The sequence below is a fragment of the Diachasma alloeum genome, unplaced genomic scaffold (genome assembly GCF_001412515.2).
Source record: "Diachasma alloeum isolate Michigan unplaced genomic scaffold, Dall2.0 Dall_scaffold_00285, whole genome shotgun sequence".
Lineage (NCBI taxonomy): Eukaryota > Metazoa > Arthropoda > Insecta > Hymenoptera > Braconidae > Diachasma > Diachasma alloeum.
Window position 1 is genome coordinate 1,165,343 of NW_021680424.1, and position 17,752 is coordinate 1,183,094.

A 17,752-nucleotide genomic window follows, 5' to 3' on the forward strand; every position below is an offset into this window, starting at 1 on the left:
GGACCATCTACCTCGACGCCGAGAGGGCACAGGCACTATCCATCAGTTGTTTTTTTTTTCCTGTAGAACCGCAGGGGCACTTTTTCTTCAAGATGATATTTCTTTCCTTCCTCTATTCCACATGAAAGAATAGAGTGTTTCTTGTCCTCATTCCGTTCTACCTTCTCGCCTAGTCTTCCGGAACTGGAATTCATTTTTCGTGTCTCTATTTTTTTTTCACCCTTCATTATTTATTCCTTTCATAGCGCAGTGATTTCACATTTCAACAAATATCCAAGCAATGGTTTGCAGTGGAATAATGTGAAATCATAATAATCCAATGATTTTTTAATAAAGAAGATATGAAATTTTGAGTTTTCCTCGCAATAAATAATCATGAAAATTGATAGAATACAGATGGATAAATATGCCCCTACTTGTTTGAATTAATATTTTTTTTTTCTATCTATCAATAAGATTCTGTGAGCATTAGAATCAAGCTGAATGTCGAACATGGTGACCTCTCACTCGACCTGAGACGCCCCCGCATGAACGACGACCTCAACCACCTTGGCGTCGACCTCAGCCCCGAAGAGGACTATCTCGATTGTCCATACAGCACAACTCTTCGCTCCCGGATTTATTTAATTAGTCTCGACGTTAAGAGCGAATACACGAGAGCGAGTGGAAAAAGGAAAAATACTTTGAAGCTACCTCGACGTTTTGTCAAAGATCTCGACAATGAATGACCAGTCATCTATACGTATTCGTATTCGTTGTGAAGGGGAGGAACGAAAATTTATATCATCTAGACTCTAGAACAAACTTGAGAAGAAATACAATTGGAAGAAAAAATGGAAGAAACCGAAAAGAAAATGATGCAAAATTTTCGACTATATTTGATGATCGCACTCTCTCTCGCACTCACTCTCTCTCTCTCTCTGTTGAACACAACAAAGTTACTATTGCATGTATAGTCTCAACTCTGCCGAGTTCCCATGGCTCTCTTGGGAATGGCTATGCATGTATGTCCGGTGTGCGATTTCCTAATTGGAATATAAATCTCGATTAGCGAAGCTTCTCTCGCACTCATGGTAAATGAGGGTTTATATAGACGCGTGAAACATCACCCTCCCTTTCGCTCTTGGCTGAATATATGGATATTAATGAAAATTGAAAAAATAGGCGCTTCACGATTTTCTTCCTCCCTGTTGTCAGTTATCAAGAAATATTGACTTCAGTTGGGACGAGATTTCATTGCCCAAAATCAGAATATCCATCACAACGAGGAGTTTATCTTGCCTTGTATTGTACCGAAGGAAAGTTTCTATCACTTCATATAATACGTACATACCGGTGAGAGTGGCAAATGAAGGATGTAGATACACTCTGATGTCGCCGCCGCCCTCCTCCTCTCCTTTTCCCATCTACCTCCTGGCTTTTATTTCACTGGCTGATTATTTAGGCAAAGAATGTTTAATCGAAGCATTGTATCGGTGGCCCCTCTCTTTTCATTCCCCTGCCATTTATTCATCCTCTCAGTCTTTCTCTGCCATACGTTTATATATACAGAGAGGATACCAAACTCCCTCTCCCCCTGCCACGCTGGGCTCTTGTTCCCTCTCTTCTCTTCTCTTCTCTTCTCCACTACCTCTTATATATTTATTCGTTTATTTTCTGGTGGCTGATACCTCATTACCGCGACAGATCCATCGATAAGCGTACTGTTCTTGGAAACACACAATGCGCCCCTCCTTCAGTGTATACATGTATATAGACAAAGACAAGTAGAGAGAACCGTCTCTTGCAAGCCCCCCCCCCTCTCGCTCTCTCTCGCTCTTTCTTTCTTTTTAGCCTCTTGACTCGACAGTTCTACATTATTATTCTTTTATCCATATAGGTATTATATATTATATTCCTCACTCCGATTTCTCTTTCAAATTCTTGTCATTGCATTTAAGACTTTGTTTCAAAAGTATAATTATTAATATTTTCATGGAAAATCTATGCCATTTGACTTGGCCACGAATGCCTGAAATATTATGAGATAACTCAATCCCAAAATCCAGTATAAGTATATACCATAGTCGCTCACCTCTTGAAAAGAAATGGATGAATTAAATCCAACTTCATTGTTAGAAGGGAAAACTAATCGACACATTAATATGTGGGGAGAAAAACTATGAGGCATCTACTCAACTTTTTTTTCTCTCCGGTTTCCCCCAACTATACATTTCAATGTCAAGCCGACTTAGTTAGTATTCACGTCCCGTATATGGCAGAGGACGGTGGAGACCTTAAACTTTGTTTTCATTCTCATTTGAGGTATACTCTTAATCTCCAGTATTTTTTAGTTATACTATACAAGCTCCAAAGAGACATTAGAATTCTCAGTGGTTATGTGCACAAACGTATATATTGTCTTCATATATCCCGTTTCAAGATTGAGATAGCAGAAGAGAAGACTTAGAAATTGTTTCTCTCCCTCTCCCTCTCTCCCTTTTTCAACAGTGAGCTGACCACGAGACAGAAGAACATTTATCACCCCTAAGTATACCACTTCAGGACAGCGCCAAACATCCGGGCATGCTCACCATGGCACCATGAATCGTGATTCGTAGGTTTGCATCCTATAGATTGGATGGGATGTACCAGCATCAACTTTCATCTGTTTCTTTCCTCTCTCCATTTTATTATTACTTTCTTTCACGAAATTGGCAGATAACAGATAAAAAAAGAAACTAAATCTGAACTAGCAAAATGAAGAAAATTTTCATCTCTTTTGTAGTAAAACAAAAAGATCAAAGATATCAATTAAAGAGAGCACAGCGGAAGCTGAAGCATACATTTCTCTTCGTCGCTTGTCTTGAGGTAAAATAAAAAAAAAAGTCTCAAAGCCTTTAAGGAAATGAGAGAGGGAGGGAGACAGAGAGAGCAAGAGAGAAACTGGTAATTTAGGGACCGAAAGCGAAAAGGTAAAACGAAGGGTGACAGCTCAAAGGGCGAGGTAAAAAGAGGAAAGGATAAGCGATAGCCGAAACAAATGCAAAGAGGGCCTACGGGACAGGACCAAGTGCTCCTCCGCCCTCTGCAAAATCTCGTCTTATTCGCATCGTCAACACCCGCCCTCTCCTTCCTCTTCTCCTTTCCTCCCATTATTACCGCGGGTTTTCGAGATGCTGTCGTGCTCTCGGCACCGCCTCAAGTATATTCACTGTCGTTGCATCGAAACACTGATAATTTTATACTATATATGTATTTATATAACTTGACATTGCAAATGATTGTAGACTTGTTTACTCATTGTAGCTTGTTTTGCTGTATTGTTTGATTGCAATTATTTGAAAGTGGGATTGATGAAAGCTGTAGTTTAGAGGATTTAGAGAAAAGGAGAAGAATATCATGCATGAAAGGCGTGTGATGGTGATATTTACCGTTCTATTGACGTTTAGCAAAGAGAGCAACAACTTGGAAAGGGAAGAAGTGAAAAATAAAGAAGAGAAAGGAAGGGAGGAGAGATTCACCGGGTGGGCCTGCTAGTGGACAAAGTAAAGAGCAAATATAAAAGACGAAAATATGTGAGTGTTGTGCTGGAATCAGAGGGCTTTTTTTGCCATGTGAATTTGAATTGAAAAAGCTGGTGCTCTCTGTGTGCGGACATAGGGACAATGGGGACATGGGCTTTCGGGGAGTGCCTCTGTGGCGTCAATTTTAGTCAGATGATTTCTTTTATCTCATTGATTTTTTCAACTTTGATTTAGTAGCTGATATGCAAGTGGAGTAAGTTTTCATTCTTCACATTAATAAAAAAAATGTATAAAACAATAGAAGGAATTGTTTTACAATGAATGCTCCATCACCATCCACCATTTCCTGCTTCTGCTTCCCCCAAGATAATTACCCTCTTACTTCTTATAGTGGGTTGATTTTCTTTTTGCCTTCTCCCGTTTGTCTTTTTTCTTTTACAAAAGCTGAAAAGACGCATCGAGAACCCTTATTTTAACATTCGAGACTTTGGTTGACGGTGGAACACCCAAACACGAATTCTTCAAGTTGCACGAGGGCGTTTGTGCTCGCCTTTTTCGGCCTCGACGTTCTTCCCCTCCTCCAAATCCTTCTGCCTGGGTAGAATCAGATATTACGTATGCAACGTCCAGAACGAACCATTGGGAGAAACCGGCAGGAGGAAAGAAAGACGAAGGACGAAAACCGTGCCTTGTTCTCTTCGTTGTTTCCACAGGGACTGTGACTCTTCCCGGTGGACAACCAGACCAGCCATCCGCCAGATCGAGATACTTCTTTTCATGTACACAACAACAACCGATTCAAGACTGTCCAAATATTTTGCCATTTTTTTTCCCTCTATTTTTCATTCATTCCCTCTTTCCTCCTTTCTTTTATATTTCATGTCACTCGCCATATTTAACATGAAGCCAATGACTGACACTACTACTAGGTGATGAATAATTGTGTGGTTGCGTTGCGTATTTATGACAATAACTGAAGATACACAGTCAAGTTAAAAGAGCAGCAAAGCCTGAAGGTTCAACAAGCTTAACGAATATTACTGTTGACAGAACTCCGCTATATATTATAACAATTTGTACGGGAAAGAGAAAGGAAAAAAAAACTAAATTGAATCGCCTGATGAAGTTGAGAAATTTCTATTTCTCTGAAAATAATTTTCATGCGACATATAGCCAAATTTGATGGGAAATTTTTTATAGTGAAAAATTGTAAGGCTATATCAACTAGTCCAAAAGGTGAAGTCACTCGGAAAGTTTTATAAATTTATTATCTTGTTGAAACAAAAAAAAACTAGCAGAGTAAAAGTCGAGAATGACGATGCAATTTAAGGGACATGATATAGGCGTTTCGATTTCTGCAGGGGGTACTCACAAATGCAACGCTCAAGGAAAAGTATCATGCACCACAGTGATATCATCACAAGTCTTCTGTTTTACTACTTGTCATTGCTCTTTGCATATTCAAGTCTATGATATATATATATATATATGCAAGTTATTCATTTGTAAGAATGGTTCAGTAATGCAGAAAACTTGTGATTTGAATCATAATGTTTAGCAAAATTCGACGAGTTGATGAAAATTTGATACGAGTAGAAGAGGGTTAACATTACATATAATTATCCAGGAAAAATCAATAGTTGAAACGTTTATTCGCGGCTCGTAACTACTATAGTACAGCTTTCTCGGGAATGCGCGCCTACCCCACTCTTCAGTTTTCCGTACTTGTCTTTTCTTCCTCTGTGTAGCAGCTATTGATTCTCCGTTATACATCCAGCGCTACTATTTCTTTCAGCTTGGCTATGTGCGCGTGTTTCTACGACTATTTACTGCATTTACATGCAAATATCTGACAATACTCTCTTGCCAATGAACTTATGCAGAGTTGAGAGGAGGTTACACGTTTTTCTTCATATTTTATTACCCTCTCCCCTCCCCACCCCCCAAACCGGGAAAATAAAAAAACGGAATATAAAAATACATTTTTAATAGCTAATTACTCTGAATATGTGATTTTGTATTGAATTTCAAGCTAGTAACTATATAAACGGAAAGGAGTAAATGAAAGTGAAAGATAAATCCACTGCAGGGAATGAGTTGCTAAAGGTTGATGAGGATACGTGGTCAACGGCGGTGTATAGCATTGCCCTAGGTAGGAATTATATAGGCTGACGATGGAAACAAGCCTGTGCGAGCCTAGGTTTGCGAGGGTCAGTGACTCAGGCCTGGGACGGGCTTGATTTCATCGTTCACTCGAGCCTGAAATGAGGGCGATTCAAGGGGCCATTGCCGAGATTCAATTCAGGCCTAGCCCAGGCTTTGAGTATTGAGGCTCAGTACGTCAAGGCTTATTCGAACCTCTGCAAGGCCTCAAAAATGAAAGTTACTTTCGATTACATTCCTTAATTTTTATACCGATTAACGTTTCTGATGCTAATGAAACACTCGGAGTCGCCAGAAATGTCGAAATAAAAAATTGTTTTTTTCACCGGCAGCCAAAGTGCCATATTTAGGGTTTTTTCGGGGGGAAAGTCGACTTTCGCCAAAATCGAATTTTTCCGCCGGGTGAACGCTAATTCTGTATTTTCTGCCCGCCTAATGCCACTGAGACCCTCACTTGCCCCAAAAACGCAGAAATAAAAAAATTTTTTTTTTCACCCCGAGCCAAAGTGTCGTATTTAGGGTTTTTTCGGGGGGAAAGGCGACTTTCGCCAAAATCGAATTTTTCCGCCGGGTGAACGCTGATTCTGTATTTTCTGGCCCGCCTAATGCCACTGAGCCCCTCACTTGCCCCAGAAATGCAGAAATAAAAAAAAAAAATTTTCACCCCGAGCCAAAGGGTCGTATTTAGGGTTTTTTCGAGGGGAACGTCGACTTTCGCCAAAATCGAATTTTTCCGCCGGGTGAACGCTGATTCTGTATTTTCTGGCCCGCCTAATGCCACTGAGACCCTCACTTGCCCCAGAAATGCAGAAATGAAAAATTTGTTTTACACGAGGAACTGTACATAGTCCCGTCAGTCTTTTTCATAAGTTGCTCTGGATTCATAAAAGGGGTTATGAAGTAATAAGAAATTATTTGAACACATATCCGTAAACATTACTATGATTTTTTTACAAAAGTGCAATTGAGCCTTTAAAATTTTGTAATTCAAGGCTTGAACCAAGCCTTAGCGCCAAGCATTGCTCAAGCCTTATGGACTAAGTCTAAAACAAGGTTATCATTTTAGGGCTGAAGAAGGGCTGATCCAAGGCTGAGCTCCAGCCCTAGTTGAGCATTTCCAAGCCTTGCTCCAGGGCTTGATGAGTCCTGTTTCTATCGTCAATTCCTACCTGGAGCATAGTGGAGTTAATAAACCGCACGGGGTCGAGCCCCCTCGCCTCCCCGCCCCGCCGCCCAGAACTGCCATTCTCCCTATATTCTCATCATACTTGCTTCTCACTTGCATTTACCCTTTCTCTCTATATACCGCTGATCTACGAACAGTGACCGCAACTATATTTCTCCATCTTCCTCTTATACATGCGAACGTTAAAGTTTGCTGAAGCTTCTTGCGGGCAATGTGAAAGACCACAGACAGAGAAGAGTGTGCGGCTGAACACCCGCAAATTATTTTCCCCGGGCAAACCTCATTTGGATTCGTACCCTCTTGTTTTTCTTCAAAAAAACTGGCCTCTTCCCGTTTTTTTTTATTAGGTACTTTGAATTCCCAATACTAAAATAAACTACAAGATATTGTTTAAGATGTAGGGGATAATCTGGTAAATAGACATTCAAACACATTCAATAATTAGGGGAGAGTGGATCCCAAATGGCCAGTCTTGACTTGGAGCGACGAAATGAAAAAAGGGAACATTTATTCAATAGAAAAGGCACATCAAAGGATTATTTTTGGTCTTCTTTTTTCTGTTTTTGTATCAAAAAACGGATACGAAGTGAATATTTTTTATCACTGTTTGATTTATTAAAAGAAGAATAATGAGGAGGTGGAGAAGGAATAAAATTCAGAATAATTTTGACCATTATTTTGTTGGTTGCAAATTTACTAGAAATTTACTTGGAATTATAGAAAAATTCCTGTGGTTTTTTTCAACCACAAAGTGATAGAGTTGAGATTTACGAGAGGACGTTTTTATATTCTGGAAACACCTCAGACGTCATTTTACGATGCATGTGTGCCTGAAAGCAAGAAGGGAGTAATAATAATTCACGTCACCGCAGCAATTACAGAACTCGGTGCATTTGCGGGTAAAAAGGACATTCAAAAATGAAATAACGAAAGGAAATTAAAGCCAAAAAGAATTACATACAGCCAAACGACATTGGTCAAAAGGTAATTTGATTCAAACAGACCACACAGATGTCTTGTTGAAAAGAGAAAATGGCAGGAAAAAAAGGAAAAATTTACAAAAAAAAAACGACAAATTAATAGAAACGCGCTCGTTATCCCACATATGGTAGTCGGGCATAATATATGTGGGTAATTAATTGCAAGAGTGCAGTCGAACCAGTCAAATACTAAAGGCAGTCTATGGACATTTCCACTACTCTGTCTCAATCTCCCCTGTTTGCAAATAATTTGTACCAGTTTTTTCAAACTCTTCTTCAATTTCTTCTCCCAATAGAAAAGTTGGTGATATTTGAGTTATCGTAGAACATGTGTAATAGTTGTATAGAAAAAAAAAATGTAAATTAGACTCTGTACTGTGGGAATAAACAAAAATAAATGTCAATCCTCCAAGTTGACGAAAATTTAGAAATGGAATAATAATTGATGAAGACTCATAGAATCATTGAAAATACGAGCAAATGGAAGACGGGAGGAATGTCGTTGCATGTGGAATGGAGTCTTCTCTCTACACGGAGCAATTACCGGATGCAGACACCTACGATGTTTCCCCTACGTGGAAACGATCTATTATGACGACTCCTTTGTTATTATATACTCCAGAGTATTTTCTCTTTCTTTAGATTCCCCGGGTATAGAGGGACCCAAAGAACTTGAATTTTTCGTTCGTGGCAGAAATGCTAAAAACTGAAATGACCAAAACTGTTACTCCCCTATGGTTTCTCTTCGAACGAATCGAAACGACTTTAGCCCTCGGGACAGACGATTCGGACTCACAGAGTAATGCGCTCAGAATATTTGCCAAATGACCACTGTCGGTAGTGGAAAGACACGCGAGGGATTTCTGGTCAAAATTTTTATTCTTCTCGACCGCCTCGTTTCGTTTTTTTTTTCACTCACAGAATAGGAACACCAATACCCAAAGATTAAAAATCTTTATTGATTTCTCAGCTCTCGTCACTTTTTATGGACCTTTGTCGTTGTTGTTGTTGTTGTTGTTGTTTTTTTGCTTTGTTTGCTATCTTTTCGGCATCAGCAACAGTATGTTTGTTTTTCTATAGCTCTTCATTACTTTGTCATTTTGTCTCTGGTGAAACTCAAGTGATAGAATTGGAAATGTCTATTAGTTGTTGCTCAAGGCTGCCAAATTATAGATAGAAGAAAGCCAAGAAGGAAACAACGAAAAGGGGAAGGGGGCAGGTGATGGTTTTGCTGGGCAAATGACACGGCTGGAAATTACAGGGGGCTTCATTCTCATTTTTTATTTTTTTTATTTTATTCCTGTTTCAAGTTGTTTTCTTCTCCGTTTTTGTTTTCGTTTTCATTTCCATCTATAATGGATGTTAAAGACACAAAGAAACACTGGTAATAACTCCTTCTTTCATTATCAACGAGTGGGTTTCTTGTTGATCGATCCTGATATAGTTCATTCAATTTCACAAATTAAAAATGATTTTCCTCCTCGTGTCCCGTGAGCATGAATTCGGGGAATCTCTTATAGGGCTGCTATACAGTAATATCGAAATATTCATTCCCGGGGTATGTAATTATCCGAGGGACCAGGTAGCAAAAATCCTTCCTCTTACCATTCCTCCTCCTCCTGCTCCTCTTCGTTTTTATTTTGTGACAGCAATGACCCGTTTTTTGGCCAACTTTCTCCTTTATTTTCACTCATTGCCAGCCTCGACATGAGTGGAAATGAATTTTAATTATTTATAAAGTTTATAGTGATTTATTATGATTTATTTGCAAATATTCAATGGAATCCATGAGGAGAGAATTTATTCCATAATCATCATCAGTATGTTAGAGAATTATGAAAGTGGAAAGGGCCATATGAAGAAACGATTTGTGAAGAATTGCCTTTGAGAATATTATTTTTCGGAATTGAAAAAAAATGAATGAAAAAGGATGAGGCCAACTTGAGTGTAAGCGTAATTACTACAATTACCGTACCACCACTGCTGCAGAGGAGACGGCTTCCAAGAACACAACGCCTGTTCGACGACATCGAAAGTGGAAAGTGTTGGAGAAGAAACAAAGAACAAATTATGAAATGCGCGGGAGGAACTTGGCAGAAAAAAAATTCCGAGAATTTTTGTCTCTTCTTTAATATTTTTCACTTCAGAAAGGAAGATTCTCATTCGTAGGAATGATGATTCCCAATCAGCTAGTATCTCAACAGCGGATGTAATCAGTTATTATTGGAAGAAAAAATTAGTTGAATGAACTATCATCAACTACACGGTCTCACAGTGAAAGGTCTAGGTTTCTCTACATATGTAGGAATGAGATCCAACGGGGTTGTAAATAGTATATATGCGAATAAATACTTGTGAATGACCTCGATGCCGAGAAAGACTCATAAACACGGCACGTTGCGTAATCCACCCACCACTGTTGTAAAGGAAATAGCCGAGAAACGGGACCTTCTGCTCCGGGACCGGCGTCTCCTCACTGCCGCCGGGAGGTGAGAGTCAGTCGCATCCGACCTCGAGTACCTATTCACTCTTTGAAGAAGTTGTAAGAATTTCAAGCGAGCTTAGATACTGCCGCGGGATCGAAGAATTACTATTAACATCCAATTAGAGTTACTCGATCGACACTCATCATGTAATCCCCCAATATTCTCTATTACATTATAAAGTTGCAACAAGGAATTCTCACATTATTCATTATGAGATCACATTATTGGTGATTCGATTTTTTAGTCACCTATGCTGTTGATAATAAAATTGAAGAGAAACGTAGGAATGTGGAAGATGACCTCAGTGTTTTCATCTAACGCATATGTAAGCGCATACGATGCTATCAAACCGGCTTGGTCGAGGCAAATGTTGCAAATCCGCGTCTCTAAAGACGACTTGAAGTTTAAAGTCTCAAATTTTTTCTATTTTTCTTCCCTCCACCCACGTGATAGTCTCGTCCGCACCTCATTACCATGCCAACTGAATCTTAGAGATGTTGATCTTGAAAATGGTAGTGTTGTTGTAACGATAGTATAGTTAACCGGAAGTGTCGAGACAGTATAATGGCATAAACTAATGTGACACATCAGCTAGATATATACTGTGTGAGTTGTAATTATTCAATGGAGGGCAATTATAGCAATTATAGCGATTGGTGATTTTAAGAATAAATATATTCATATTGCTTTTACCAGAAAAATAATAATGATAAAATATTAAACATTTTCTGCACTATTATCGGAAGCAGATCAAGCCTACAAAAAAACAAGAATATTATATATAATAAAAGAGGATCAAGGCGGATGAAGAACGGGTTGCTGTACATACGTCAGTATGAGCGGACGAGGGATAAGAGAAGGGCAGAATGAGCAGGAGAAGATGGTTCGTGTGCAGACACTCTCGTAGCACGTTGCTCGGTTAATTACGGGACCCGAATAAAAAAAAAGCCCATACGAGGGAAGACTCCACTCCCTTGTGGAGGATTGCATATGCCGTCTCCTCATACACTTCATTCTATTCTTTTTCATCTTTGACTCTTTCAGAGGATTTTGATTCATTGATGTCTATAATTTTTCAGCTAAAGTGAAATGTTTATGAAATTTGATTAATTCAGCAGAATGCAATATATATATTTTTTCCATTAGAAAAAAAATATATATATTGATTCAAGTATATTGGCCACTTGAGTTTTTTCTGTTCTATATATATGCCTCATTGCTTACAAGTGATATAAGGTGCTTAGAGCGATAACATTACGAATACCAGTGTTATACCGTTAAGGATAACACATCTTCTCAAGAGATGTTGCATATACTGTATATATGTTGTCTCTATCTTCATGAGCGTAGAAGGGAATTATACACTTGCACCGGGGGAGGGGGGGGGGATACATTTCTTGCATACCAATTTCCATGTGTTGGAAAATTGGAAAATACAAATGAGACGACAAAATATAATCAGCCGAGATATTGGAAGGAAAGTAGTAGCAAAAAAAAGGAATATAACGCCTTTAATAGTAGATGGAAGTGATTTTTTTGATAAAACTTGAGAAGAACGGGCCTCAAGAAAAAGGGCGGTGATGATTTTTTGTTGCCATGTCTTATTCTACACTATACCATCCTCGTTTCTTAACTGCTTGTTCACTTTCTTATTCTCTCCCCATCCTTCCAAAACCCAGCCTTTATACCTGAACGAAAGATAAGAATGCCTCCAAGACCTACTGTAGTTTCAACCAAGCTACACTTTTTTCCCAGATCGAAAATTCGATGGGTAATCAATTTTTGAGGAATTGCCCAGCAATGACTGGCTTTCTACTACTTTTCAAAACTATTTTGGTGAATTTCTTTCAATATTCGTTACCAAATATCGTCATATTCATTTGACCACCCACCGACAAAAAAAAATGCGCTTCAGCATATTTTTAGTCGAAAATAAATCCTGAGAGTAGAAAATTATTATAGTAGAGAATTCGACTGGCCAGAAATGCTTAATGGTAGAATAAGGTAAACCCAAGGGTTTCTTGAAAATAGGGAGAAAATTGTTCGGAACGCTCTCGTGGCTAGCGTTGCGCGGCTGAAAGAGAAATATCACGCGCGCAACACGTTGTCTTTCTTTGCGTATAAAGCCAGCCATGTGTAAACACATACATAGAAAATGTGTACCTATAAATGCACGTCCCTTCCAGGGCTTAAAGAGATTTGCCAGTGAATGAAATAAAAATTAATGAATGACAAAGGTTGAGTGGATTTTTCATTGGTCAACTATCTATTGAGATTTTTTTCACTCTAAAATTTATCTCGTCTGGAAAAATACAAAGTAGGGTTCATCTGATGACGATGAGAACATCTCTGTGGATGAAGAAGGATAAAAAATAAATTACCTTTTCGGCGGAGAGAGAGAGAGAGAGAGAATGAGATACATATGGGGGGGGGGGTTTGGTGGAGCCCCTTAAAATGGTACAATAGACCCAGCCATAGTCAAGGTCAGCCAGGGTAGCCTCAGGACTAATTCATAAGTGCCTCATCAGCGGTATGGCTTGAAAATTTTCATTCGGAATATATTATTAAAAGGGGAAATGATGTTAAATTGATTCGTTAACCGTACATCTGAAGCTACGTAATTAATTATTGATAATAATGAGTTTCCTTGAATGTTCCAAGATGGGCAGTATTTCTAATGCAGGTCTAATAGATTAACAAATACAGATATTGATAGTGAGTTGGGTGCTACTAATACGCGGTGCTCTGAGTATAATTAATACGGACCCTTTGGAATGCCAGTCGCTCTTACCTCCTGTGCTTTTTTCCTTCCATTCTCCTCCTTTCTCCACTTCTTTATCGTTTTTTTTCTTCTGTTATATATGTATGCCTACTAGAATGTCTTGAATGTATTTGAAAAAGAAGCTGAGAATTCTACGCCAGTTTGGTTAATTTTCTAGCTGTTGTAGAGTGAATGCATTTGGCCTTTAAATTGAGGATCCATCGATCCATCCATTGATTGTTAATTTGAAGCTTTACTTTTACACACTATATATTTTAAAGATTTTTAATTTGAAATGGAAATTAAATACTGCCAATGAGCGCGCATAAGTTTGACGCAATGCGAAAATATTTAGTCTCGCAATTGGAATGCGATTCAGATACAACGTGTATGACTGAGATGCAGAGCATGAAAGAGTCATGTTGCTTGAGCTCTTTGTATGTGTATGGAGCTTGATGGAGAGTTTGTACGGTACCCCATTGGACCGCATAGTCCTGTGGAACGTAAGAAACAGAGGAAAGCAACAACACAACAGGAGAGGCAGCAACTCTACCCGAGAAGCGAGAGCGGCAGCCGTAAACGGCAACAATTGCTGCGGGCGTTGCCACTCGAAAGAACCCTGGTACTGCCTAATGCCAGATGTCAGACGGTGGTTAGAATCATTACGGTCATCACTTTGTATTTCACAAAATATGTAAGAAAGAAAAAAGGACTGAATTTCTCATGAGATTGAAATAACGATAGCCCGAAAATGGCCAATTTTCAAAATACTAAATCCGATAATTGTCAAGCATGTAATAAAGTGACATTTTCCATATTCTGTACATGTGAATCGATAAAAATGACAATATCATAAAAATGTACAATTGTACTGGAGATAAAAAGATTGGAACGAGTGCATGCCCTTTGCGTTGGGAGAGTAGAACTTGTAATATTTGACAAGAGGAGCCTATATATTTCACGGACGAAACTCGTTTTGAAACCTCTCTTTCGGTTTCCATAGCCCATTGCTGAGCTTCAACGGCAATAAGGTGAATCACTGAGGGGCGCGAACCAAGGGGTGGAGCCCATAAGAGTTTACAGAACGTAAAAAAATAAATAAATAAATAAATGAGAGAGAGAGAGAGAGAGAGAGGTAAAAAGAAAGGGGAATGGATGAAAAATGTGTAATTATAATAATTACAGCCGCGTGGACCACAATTATAAATCAGCATTGTATCAGTGGATGAGATGTTTAATGAAATATAGCATCAAGCGTAACATACCTCAATGCAACAAACGGAGAGAGAGAATTCGCTTTTTCATGAATATGTTTGTGTATTGAAAAATTGTTATAAAATTCAAATTAATAGAATTGATTCATTACCTTGGCAAAACAGCTCCCAATAGATAGATTTTCAGCAACTGTAGCATTGTAAAGTGGCCTCTCGAAGATAGGTTCATTGTCATTGAGATCGTGAACAGTAATTCTGACAATGGTACTAGCACTTAAAGATGGTCTTCCCGAGTCGGTGGCTATTGCAATTAATATGGGCGTTGGATCAGTCTCGCAATCAACATGTGTAACAGTACTTATCAAACCACTATCCTCATCAATCTTAAACCAACTTGTGTTCTTGAGAGAATATTTAATTGCTGAATTCATGCCCTCATCGGCATCACTGGCTTTAACCCGTAAAACAGGTGTTCCAGGTTCAGAGGCTTCAAGTAGATGGGCTTCATACTTTTCTTCAATAAATGTAGGAGCATTATCATTAACATCAGTGACAAGCAATCTAAATGTTCTGATTGCTCGTAACGGTGGTGTTCCAGTATCAGTTGCTTCAACTGATAAATCATAAATGGATTTCTCCTCTCTATCCAATGGCCTCTCAATAACAACAAGATAAATAATATTGTCTCTAGTAGCTAATCCAAAGTGTCCACTGCCGCCAGATAATGTAACAGTGGCATTGGAATACTCAGTTCTAGAATCAGGATCACTCACTGATATTCTGGCAACAAATTCACCAGGTTGAGCACTTTCACTTATTTTAGGTGTTGCATCGTCCGATAAGAAAATGACAGTAATTGTTGGCTGATTGTCATTAACATCTGTCACATAAATCGATAAAAATGCACTTGCTTCGAGAGGTTGTGCCCCCAAATCTCTAGCAACAATAACTAATTCATGCCTTTCTTTTGCCTCAAAATCTAAAGGCTTATTAACATAAACCATTCCACTTTGTGCATCAATTTTGAACATCTCTTCTCTATCACTTTGTCGCCGATTAATTGAGTATTCGATCTTGCCATTGACATCAGCATCTGAGTCTGTTGCATTAACAACAATAACAGGTGTTCCAACTGTTGAGTTTTCAGGAATACTTGCTGTATATCTTGTTTGATTGAAAATTGGTGGGTTATCATTTACATCTTGGACTGTTACATTGACTCGCAGACGAGAATGCAACGGTGGAATTCCTCCATCGAGTGCTTCAATAACAAGTTGATAAAACGATTTAGCTTCTCGATCGAGTGAACCGGAATTTTGAAGATCCAAATATAACACTCCATCTCTGCCTCGATGCTGTGAGAGTCTAAAAACCTCTCCATTATTACCGCTTATAATTTCATATTTTTGTGTTGAATATTGACCAAGATCTGGATCTTTTGCCGGGGGAAGGGCACGTTTTGAATCACGTGGTGAATTTTCCGGAAATTCTACATCAATATAATCAACTGGAAATGTCGGTACATTGTCATTCTCATCAACAACTTTAATTACCACACGAACATTCTGAGGCAGTGCAACAAGACTATACGAGGGGCGACTTTCTCGATCTAAGCCAACTTTTGTACGAATTTCCCCAGTTGACGGATCGACAATTAGATCTGTTTTTACTGGAGAGCCTGGAACTGGTACTATTAAGAATGGAGGACTTTCGGCATCTATGAAACCCACTCGACTCCCTGCTGGAGCGGATTCTGATATCTCCAGATGTTGTACTAGTTCACATTGGATTTTTGACAATGATAACAGTGAGAAGAGAATCAGGAGCAGGAATGGAGTGCGTAGTCCTGCTACCGATGTCCCTGCCTCCATATTCTCCGTGTATTATCTTCCTTCCATTCCTGGTCAAGTCTTAACGTTCTACTGGGAAACCTTGCTGTTTTCTCCTCCCTCTACCCTCCCCCACCCCACCCCACCCCACCCCAAATTCACCAATTCACTATCACATCACGAAATTTCACAATATACACACAACACAGACTTTTTCACCTAATTGAAATAATTATTTTTACTGCGACAAATAACAAAACACTCAACACAATTTTTTACGTTAGAAAAAAGCCAATGGATTATTTACTTTCTATTTCACTCTTTTCTTTGTTTTTCTCAATGACAATATCCCATTCTGGAACACAATCTCTTTTATTTTGTAGCACAACACAGACAACCTGCCCTCAACATTCCTCAGAGGCTTTTATTTTCAACGCACTGTAGACAAAAGTTCAATGACTGTTGCAGGTTGTAAAATTATTCTCATATCCATGCATTGAGTTTAATCGATATACTCTTTTTTCTCTACTGTTACTGAGCGCTGTTGGCTTTCAATTTTTACGCAATTTTTTTTACATATTTTCAATATTGTGTGCGATTGTGTCTAACGTTCCGCGCGGCTTCGAGGTTAGGCATGCACTGACATGGCGGCACCTGCGCTTTACCCACCCTACTACTTTTACAGAGGGGGCCAGAGAGCAGAGAGAAGGAGGAACACTCTCTCTTCTCTCTTCTCTTCTCTTCGCTTCTCTCCCCTGGACCAGGTTCGTCAGCCATCTTTGTAGTAGAGAGAAACGGGCCCCCGCATATATACATACATATACAGGTATACAAGTTACCATTCCCCTTGAATCCTTCGTCCTCCATCGCTCCATCGAGCCTCAACTGTACCTAAAATGTATTAGCTTGCCTCCTCTACTAGCGTTCAAATCACCCAACAATTTCCCCTAGAGACTCAACAGACACGATATTTTTTCCTCTCTTCCAAATTCTTTTTCATTTATATAAATATATATATACATTTTTTAAAGAAAAAAAAAAATGAAATTTATAAAACTGTGTGTGGAGTATTTTTTGTTAATCGTGTAATATGTAAATGACACTTTTGTAAGAATGGAATCAAGAAAAAGAAAAAAAAGATTAATTGATGGAGCGCATTACACTCTGGAAATGTAGTCAAAATTTATGGCATAAAAATGCGCTATTCCTAAAAAAATATATATATATATATGTACTTATAAATATCTCCATACATACCTGTCTACCATTCCGCCGGTATACATAAATGAAATAGGGATATTACGAGGGGGTCACCGCCTACTCCTCAAATGGACAATACATCGTTCGTCTACGGTGCATCATCGATCTTATTGTTTGCCTAGGACTGAATGCGGCTTTTAGCGGTCACAAAGGAAGTAAAGAGAGGTTGAGGAAAATTTCTCGAGGAATTCATCAGAGTTCTAACCGATGTTTATTACTATTTCACATGGCGGCAGTCCTCATTTTTTAAGTAAACATTTTTTTCCCCCTGCCGTTTTCCTTATCCCACTTAAACATTATTTCAATTGTCAAATTTCTTTTTGTAAAATATACAAGACAATATGACAAAATTCTTCAACCGAGCTTA

The 17,752-nt window shown here is 38.8% G+C and overlaps 1 protein-coding gene across 1 annotated transcript in view; it reads right to left on the bottom strand.

Moving 5' to 3' along the window:
• The window catches only part of LOC107038596 (protein dachsous), a 67,981-nt gene extending 51,775 nt beyond the window's left edge, over window positions 1–16,206 (bottom strand). Inside the window, exon 1 of the mRNA XM_015257789.1 lies at window positions 14,449–16,206. Within this exon, the coding sequence (XP_015113275.1) occupies window positions 14,449–16,167 (1,719 nt within the window). The 5' untranslated portion in view covers window positions 16,168–16,206. The remainder of the gene's footprint in view (window positions 1–14,448) is intronic.
• Between the last annotated feature and the right edge of the window lie 1,546 nt (window positions 16,207–17,752).